This window comes from Microtus oregoni, unplaced genomic scaffold (assembly GCF_018167655.1).
Source record: "Microtus oregoni isolate MIOR12 unplaced genomic scaffold, Mior012 000029F_ref0000214, whole genome shotgun sequence".
NCBI lineage: Eukaryota > Metazoa > Chordata > Mammalia > Rodentia > Cricetidae > Microtus > Microtus oregoni.
The window spans coordinates 5,403,590-5,412,859 of NW_024543088.1; the positions used below are offsets into that span (position 1 = coordinate 5,403,590).

General features: G+C 51.4%; 1 protein-coding gene across 4 annotated transcripts in view; it reads right to left on the reverse strand.

The window, feature by feature from the left end:
• Positions 1-7,237, reverse strand: part of Smurf1 (SMAD specific E3 ubiquitin protein ligase 1) — a 101,472-nt gene extending 94,235 nt beyond the window's left edge. For all 4 annotated transcript variants that reach the window (XM_041677949.1, XM_041677948.1, XM_041677947.1 and 1 more), the window contains exon 1: positions 6,869-7,237. In XM_041677949.1, the coding sequence (XP_041533883.1) occupies positions 6,869-6,923 (55 nt within the window). In that variant the 5' untranslated portion in view covers positions 6,924-7,237. The remainder of the gene's footprint in view (positions 1-6,868) is intronic.
• Positions 7,238-9,270: the final 2,033 nt, after the last annotated feature.

The window sequence follows — 9,270 nt, forward strand, 5'->3', positions numbered from 1 at the left end:
CAAAGCCACACTCAATAAGGACAAATTTACCAAAAGCAAGCAGAGGGGAATGGCTAAGATGAGGTGAGGTCCCAAAGATTCTCCCCATACCCCTCTGGGAAGGGAAGGTCACCAGGCCGGGCCTGGTGGGTCTCTAGCAAGTAGTCACGGCTGCTCTGATGAAGACGAAGAAGGCCATTGTGCTGGAAGGATAACACTCTACCCTACCGGATTTGGTGAGACAGGAAGGGAGGGAGGGAAGAAGGGGAGGGGAGCAATGTAGCAGTCACCTGGGGCCCTGTGTTGGCACTGCACTACTGTAACACCACAAATAAACTGAAACTATTCGCTGAAATAGTTAACCCACTTTGGCTAGGCTTTGAGTGGTATGAAAAGGGAGACACCTCCCAATCCAGACATGAAAACGCAGTCACGAGAAAATTCTACATCTCCCTTCTTCACCGAGGTTCTTCCAGGAAAACAGACCAAGATCTAACCCAGTGACTATTGCACCAGAAAGTACCATGGCCCCTAAAGACAGAGGAACACCAGCTGCCAGCTCTGACCAAAGGAGCCCTAGATTCTGCTCCTGAAGGCAGAATCCAAGAAAGATGTGAGAGCTTAAGACATCTGAACTACATCAGCCAGCAGCCTGGGTTCCTGCCTGGTGACACTTGATGAGGCGGACATTCCTCTGCCAACTAGAATTCCTTTCAGCAGGGCTGGAGGTGCCTGCAGCGGGAACTTCAGAATGGGTGGGGCCCCAATAGTCCATTACTTAAGTCTTGTTTTAAAACAGTAAAGAGCCCCCACCCCTGCTAGCCCAGAAATGTAGAACTATTTCACTTTAAATTTCTAAATGGATTAGATCTGGTCTGGAGATGCAAGAGTAATTCTAACATTTGAAAAAGAAGACGCCCCATCTAAGTAAGGGGCTGAGCTCTGTCTTTTGGAGTGCTTCCTTCAGACCCCCCTTTAACTGGAGTGACCTTAGGGACTTCAGTGACAAAGAGCAACAAAGAGTGCTGGGGCTGCAAGCAGTGCAAGCTGTGACTTTCTCTAAACCAAACTCACCTACAAAACCACCAAGCAGCCCGTGTTTAAATGGTTTAGTTATGAAAACAGATTTTTTTTTTTAAATCTACATTTCTTTAAAAGAATTTAACTTTGCCGGGCGGTGGTGGTGCACGCCTTTAATCCCAGCACTTGGGAGGCAGAGGCAGGCAGATCTCTGTGAGTTCGAGACCAGCCTGGTCTACAAGAGCTAGTTCCAGGACAGGCTCCAAAGCCACAGAGAAACCCTGTCTCGGAAAAAAAAAAAAAAAAAAGAATTTAACTTTCAACATTGTTTTGCAATTACAAAGAATTTGACCCATGAACGCATCCTGAAAGTTAGGTTTTCTCGGCCAGAACACCAAAAGTACTATGAGGATAGATTTATTTTGCTGGAGTGTGAGCTAAGCCATAATTTGGCCATTTTAACTTTTAACCAGTGCCCCAAGTGCGTTACACAAGTCAGCCTAGTTAACTGACCCTTGTGCTAAGGCAGAAACAGTGCAGAGGGGTGGCTCCCCTTTCCTTTTCAGCCCTTGAGAAAAGACTGCCTCCAAGACTTCGCTGAGCTCAGAAGCTGAAAACTCATGCAAGAGAAGGAAAATGCAATGACGGCTGCAAAACAAGAAGCACTGATATATCTGTCTGTCTCTTCTCGCTCTCCTTCTCTCCTTCCCTCTCTCTCTTTCACACACACACACACACACACACGAATTTAAAAACTCTAACTCAGGGCGTCAGCTGTCTGAGTGTTGAGTCCCAAGAGGAGATGGGGAAGCAAAGAGGGTCCTCGGTTGGCCAGCGAGTCCAGAGGAATCAGCAGTTCCAGATTCAGTGAGACCCAGTCTCAAAATACAGAGTGAAGACATCACCAGATGTTGACCTCTGCCCTCCACATACATGTGGACACACTCCACATGAACCCACCCACCCAGGGAAAAGGATCTATTCTGATGTGGATTCGCAATTACTTAAAAACAGAGGTAGGAATAAAGTATATGAAAGTATATCCTGATGCACAACTGTCCCTGCTCCTTTCTGAAGTGGAGGACTCTAAGGAAAGTTACTTGCAAGTGAGGAGATGGCAGCTATAAGCTACCGTGTGGTTTCTCGAGTGATCAGGTCATCACTCATCGTATTACAGTCGTCAGAATAAAAGTTCCCCTGGTCTTGGGCTCTCTGCTGGAGCAAACAGACATTCAGCACTCCTAACCGGTTCCCTTAATCTTTCTTTTTTTTTTTTTTTTTTTTTTTGGATTTTCGAGACAGGGTTTCTCCGTAGCTTTTGGTTCCTGTTCTGGAACTAGCTCCTGCAGACCAGGCTGGCCTCGAACTCACAGAGATCCGCCTGCCTCTGCCTCCCGAGTGCTGGGATTAAAGGCGTGCGCCACCACCGCCCGGCTTAATCTTTCTTAAGATCCACTGAACTCCTCTGTATCAATGAGGCCACCAGACTGCGACTGGCTAAATTAAAAATACGAGCAACTGTGACCACAACCATTCACTCCAACGTGCACCACTCAAACGGTGAGATGCAAGCAGGGTCTTGCTGCAACACCTAGGCCAACTTGAAAAAATGGTCTCACGTGTCCAGAAACAGCACGCCACCAGATCAATTTCCTCCCTCACTTGCAATCATATTTCCCTACATGGGACACAGTCCTGGCTCCAAACAGCAAGAAAATACAAGGAGGGCCAGGTGAGTTCAAGGCATAAACGCTAGATTAGAAAGATAGTTCAGTGGTTAAGGGCTGAGGTTCTAAGTTCAATCCCCACCACCACCATAGCAGCTCGAAACTGTTCATTTCAGACCTTGAGGATTTGATACCCTCTTCTGACCTTCGAGGCTGCCAGGAACACATATGGTGCACATACACACAGGCAGGCAAAACCCTCATACACATAACTAAATCTAAAAAGAAAAAAAATTGTTTTAAAAAGACAAAACAGACACAAAAAAGCTGAGGCAACTTGTTAGCAGCACAGACAAATCAAAATTTTTGAAGAGCAGCATGCAACCTCAGAGGCCAGTTTCCAGTTGTTCGAAGTACCTGGGGTTCATTTGCAGAGCTGAGTGTCCTAAGTAAGTACACAGCATTTATCTGTGGACCTCACAGAAGCACAATTCTTACAACTCCCATAGAGTCTGAAATCCAAATTTCCAAAACCGTTGCATTCTCTAGTGAACTCTAAGATGTCTACAGGATAATGCTCACTAATAAGAATACTAGAGTTTGCACATATTGATGCCCCTAAACATCATGAAACAGCCTACTAGACACAAAGACAGTCATTAAAATTATATTAACTTAAACACAGAAACTTGAATATTCTTTTCTACTGCAAAGATCAGTTTTTCAAAGCATTTGAATGTATTACTCAACAACTTAAAAAAAAGGGGGGGGGAGTTCCATGGAAAGAAAAAGAAAGCGTAAATAGAACCAATGCACCAAATTATGGCTTGTCCTTTAACACAAATTTCTGAGTCTCAGGGTTAAGAAGAGAAAGCCCACACACAGGCCAACGGCAATGTGAAATAAGTGGGTAACCACATTGATGGATCGTGTAGGAGATCAAAGATGTTTATAACAGGGCTCAAGTATCAGGAAAAAGAGGAAGCTGGGATCCTGAACGGTAATTAATTAGCTGCCCGTCATGAACTGCTCGCCTGACTGATCCGAGTGCCCTGACCTGACAGGCGCTGTTCCCCAGAGCCAAGTGTGGACCCCAAGTTCTCAATGCTTGTTAACACTCCAGTTCCTTCACCTTTGCACTGTGATGCTGTGTGGTTTTCACCACAAGATTACAACAGGTCTCTCTTTCTTTTAATTCTGTCTATATGTTTGGGTTTGTGTGTGTGCAGGTACGCCTGTATATGAATGCATGCAGGCCAGAGATTAACCTCCCATGCTGTTCCTCAGGAGCCATTGACTTGAGTCAGGGCGTCTCACCAGGACCCAGTGAGGCTCAGGTACCATGCCCAGTCACATTCGATTTTGTAAGTGGGCGCTGGGGGACAGTTCAACTCCTAATGCTTTATGGGCAAGCGGTTTCCTGACTAAGCTGTCTCCCCAGTCCCATTAACTGTCATTTTTAAGAACTCTTTTTTTTCCTCCAAATGCAAATACATAAATAAATGCTGAGACTCTACAACAGAATTTAACTTTAGAGAAGTTGCAACCCAACCATTCTCGTTTCCTGTGTCAACATAAAGATGAAGGCAGAACCTAACCTACCTCATCTTCCAGAAAATGGCTGGTTCCAAGACTTCCACACAACCATCATTATACTGCCAGTCCTGTGGACACTCACAGCTGCTCCGAGCCCGTCATCCCTGGTCCCTCCCCATCAAAAGCCACCCCAAAACTCTGAAACTTCCCAAGTCTTCAACGCCAAAATTAGCCCAGGAAAGCCTCCCTTTACCAGCTGCCTAGGGTCTGTTGATAGACACCTGACACAAAAGCGGTGATTGGAATTTCTAAGCCCCTGGTGTCATTTCTACTAAAACGGCCCAAGTCAATCACTTTAAGAGGAAGGCTGAAACCAATGTGGATTATCACTAATATCACAGCCAGTGCCAGCGAGCAAAGTTTTCACAAGGATGACTGGCGAAGAACCTAACTCCCTAAAGGTAACAGCCACACAGTGATGCACATTGCAGCCGCCAAGCGGGTCCCCTCCAGTCACCTGCTGTTTGTCCACCAAGACCACAGGATGGGTTCTAATTCAAAAATCATTATCTGATCAGACATCTTTAGAGAAAAAATATCAATCTTTTCTTAAACAGAACACTCAACTGCTACAAACTTTTCAAGAATTTCCACCATGGGAGGGGGGGGGGGGGAATCACCATAGTCACAGACGTTACCGAAAGGCTCAGTCTGAAAGGACATGCAGAGAGCCTTAGTTCCGATCACACTGGCTCAGAACAGAAAAATCCAGGGAAATCCCTACAAGGCTTCAGACTTAACGTTGATTTCCTTTTCTGAGCTGGAAAGCCCCAAAGCAGGCTCTATGCCAGCCCTACCATCCAGCCTTAGGGATGGATTCAAACTGATAAGGTCTGCAGGGAAAGGAGAGGGAGAAGGAAGAGGAGGCCAAGAACCCACGAAGGGGCAGCTATGGCAGCAAGCTTGCTCTTCCTGTATGCAAACTATCCTGCTGCTGTCAACAGCAAGCTTTGCGCTCACTTTGAAGGTGGCACTACAGAGTACCTAGGAAACCCAAACATTACTCTGAAGACTCAAGAGTGGAACAAGGAGCCTGCGCAGGAGCAGCTGCCACAGCTGGTTGGGGGGCGGAGGGGGGGGGTGTCGCGCCACAACAGGGACTCAAGGATGTGGCATTGAGGGGGATGGTGAAGGCACTGCAGAGGAGGTAGGAACCGAAGACTCTGGAGTACTAAGTGGCCAGGCCTCAGGGAGAACGGAAGTGGACTAGACTGGAGAGGTCTGGACCATTGAAGAGGTGGGGGAAGTGATAACAAGGCTGGGAGACCGACGTTTGGTCCCAGGCAGGCTTGAGGAATTTGCGACTGAAGGGTGGAGGCTGTAAGACAGAAGCGAGGGGGCGGGACTGAAAGATAAGCAAGGGCGGAACCAGGCAGAGTCGAGGGGCGGGGCTTGGGGCAGCGGAGGGGGCGGGGCCAAGAGAGGAGAAGGAAGCTAGAAAGAGGGTGGGTTTGGGGAGGTAGGGGAGCAGAGATGAAAGAAGCAACGCTGGCTAGTAGGGGGGTGATTCTGAGGGTACCAGGAGGGAGAAATGAGAGGGAAAACAACAGGTCAGGAAAGAGAGTGGGTTAGGAAGAAAGGAGTCGAAGTAAGGAGAAGCTACAAGGGGAAAGGAGGGCAGACAGGTGGGAGGGTAGTGAGGTGAGGGACTAGAGAGGGACCGCAGGTAGGAGGATGGGAAGTGAAGAGGGGAGGGTGGAAAGAGCTAAAGGAGGTGCAGCGAGGGGGCGGGACCCACATGAAGTTGAAAGTGGGTGTGAGGCTGAGGGAGCGTGGTACAAGGCCTGGAGAAGAGCAGGAGGGGGCCGCTGTGGGGCAGAGGGTGTTGGGGGCGGGGTCTAGAGAGAAGTAGAAGGTGACCGGTGGGGGACCCCAAGGGGCAGGGACCTCTATACAGCTGAGAGTAAGTGTGGGGCAGAAAAAAGAGCCAGGGGATGGGTCTGGAGAGGGGAACTAGGGGGCGGGACCTGATACAGAGGAGTAAGGTTAGGGGCAGAGGGAGGCAGTTAGGGGGCGGGGCCCATATGCAACCGACCGTAGGTGTGGGCAGAGGGAGCCGTGGGGGGAGGGAAGAGACCTGATGAAGAGGAAAAAGGCAGAGGAGGGACCTACAGAGGATGGAGGTGGGGTAGGGGGTAGAATTTCACGAAGGAGGAACAGCCAGCAAGCCAAGCTTGATGCAGAACAAGCCTGCTGCCTGGGCCTGCAGAGCAAGCAGGGGGCGGGGAATAACGCAAAGGGAGGAGCCTGTTAGGGGAGGGGGCGGGATCCTGCAGAACAGTGGAGGGTTGAGCCTGCTTAGGGAAGCCGAAGGGTCTGCAGATCACAAGGGGGCGGGGCTTGATGCAGAGAAGGCGGGGCTGTCGCAATGGGGGCGTGGCCTATTGGGCCGGGGCGGGACCTGATGCAGAGGGAGGGGACTGAGTGGCGGGGGCGGCGCCTACAGAGCAGCCGGGGGGCGGGGCCGCGAGAGCAAGCGAGGGGCGCACGCCGTGGGGGATGCGGCGGTCCCGGGACAACGGCCGGTGTAGGGGGAGCGAGGTGGGAGTCCGCAGGGACCCTGGGACCGCCTGGGGGCGCGAGGGCCGCGGCCCTGTCGTGCCTACCTGTCAGACGGATCTTGATGCTGGAGCCGTTCCTCCGCGTCCCGGGGTTCGACATCTCCCGCCAGCGGCCGGCCGGCCTCGGATCCAGCGCCGCCGCCCCCCAGCCCGGCCCGGCCCGGCCCCGCCGCCGCCTCAAGGTTACGGCCACGGGCTGGGCGCCGGGGTCCGAGCCGGGACGCCGAGTGAGCGGCGCAGGCGTCTGGACGGGGTCCACGGGCTGAAGCCGCAGGACCGAGCGCTCGGCTGCGCCGCCGCCCGGAGCCGCCCCTGGCCGGCCCAGCCCGGAGCCGCCGCGCTCACAGCCGGACGCCCGCCGCCCTCGCTGCTTCCGCCGCCGCCTCCCGAGCTGCGCGCACCCGTCGCTGTGCCGGCCCGGCCCTGCGCGACCCCGCGCTTGCGTGCGTGCGCGCGCCCGAGCAGCACGGCTCTACGCCGACCGCGCTCGTCCTGGGCGCGCACGCGAAGGTCCAGGGAGCTGCAAGGCTCCAGCGGCCGGTGGGGACCCTTGAAACAGACTTCCCGCACGCGGAGCAGTTCTTAGCTACAGTCTCGGAACGCACTGGTTTGCTTGTGCAACGGTTCAGGGAATCGAATTATTTTTCTAGTGTCGGACTTTTCAAGGCTCCTTCTGAAAGCCAGAAGGTTGCGTGAAACACCAAACACCTTGCGCGCCCACTGGGAGGGCACACGGTGTTATTATTTTGAGAAATACAGTTTAGATCCTGCAAGTTCCAAGAGAAGACTTTTCGCAATGATAGAGTGTCGGGTGTGCTCTGTGCAACTAGTGTATCCGATTGACAGAGTGGTTGAACCCGCGGGAAGTGAGGCATATGGACCAGCTAAACCAGATGTAAACTGGAGAGTTGGTGGTTTTGCGGTTAGGGAGCTGCATGCAATTGAACTAACCTAGAAAAGTAAGCAGTTGGGTTTGCAATTCCCTGCCTTCAGATGAAACACCCACCCCATACCCGCAGCGCGCACGCCCCAAGAGTGGCAGGCAGGTAAAAAAGTAAAAGCTGTGCTTTCCCCAGCAAGCAAACCCATCTCTATAGTAACGCATTCTAGAAAGGAAATAAAATGTTCTTGAAAAGGCCGGGTATGTTTACCAAAGTCACATCTAACACGAACCTAATTCGTTTCACGGACAGATTCTTGGAGCGGGTTTATATGGCTTCCTTAGCCCAACTACTTGAGGCGCTTGGCCACCTTCTTTGGAAACAAGGGACTCATCTGTGACCCAAGCTGGCCTTGAACCTGTGACCCCGCCTCAGCCTCCTGAGTGCTAGGATTACAGGCCTGTACCACAACCCACCTGGCCTTGCCCTGGTGATTTCTATGACCCTGTGCAGCCCTGAGTTTTGAAGAGCTGTAGCGAAATGTCTAAGAAGAGCAGTGTATAGGCAACAGTCAATCCAGACTAGAGTCTGTCTCCATTTCTAAGTAGTTACTGAGAGCAATAAATCCATTTAAGAGTCTTTGATGAGGCTTGGGAAGATAGCTCCATTTGTAAGGTGTTTGTTGTACAAGCATGTGAAACTGAGCTGGGGGGTTCTAGATATTTATCTATATATGCATGTTTTGCATGTGTGTTTATATGTGCATCAGAAGGTGCTGGATCTGGAACAAATGGCTGTGAGCTGCCATGTGGGTGCTGGGAACTGAACTCGGGTCCTCTCGAAGAGCAACAAGTGCTCTCTTTTATATATAACTAATTTTATTTTATGTTCATTAGTGTTTTGCCTGTGTAAGGCTGTCGATCCCTGGAACAGGAATTACAGACATTTGTGAGAATCTGGGTCCTCTGGAAGAGCAACCAGTGCTCTACCTACTGAACCATCTCTCCAGCCCCCACAAGTGCTCTTAACTGTCAGCACCTCTCCAGACCCAAGGACAAGGTGTGCAGGTGAGTTTGATCCCAGCCCTGGAGAGGCAAAGACAGCAAGGGGATTGCTGGGGCTTACTGGCTAGACAGCCTCAATGAACTGGGGCGCTCATGGCAGCTCATACCAGGGAGACTGTCCCAAGGGGAAAAGAGGGGGTAAGCTATTAAACAAAACCGAGGTTAACCTCTCTCCCTCTCTCCCTCCATCTCTCTCTCTCTCTCTCTCTCTCTTTCTTTCTCTCTCTCTCACACACACACACACATCCCTCAATTCCTTTTTCTTTCTCTCTAGCTCCCCTCCCCACAGGCCTCCGTCTTTCCCTCTCTGTGGCCCTCTCTCCCCTCCCAACCCCCTGCAACTCTCTCCTCCCCTCCTTGCCTGCCTGTCATTCTCTCCGTCTCCTCGACCTTACCTCTCTCTTCTCTCCTCGCTCCCCACCCCCACCTCTGTGCCCTTCCCTCCTTTCCCAGTCTCTCCCCACCCCCACACCTCCTCTCCCTCACTCCCCCTCAGCTCACA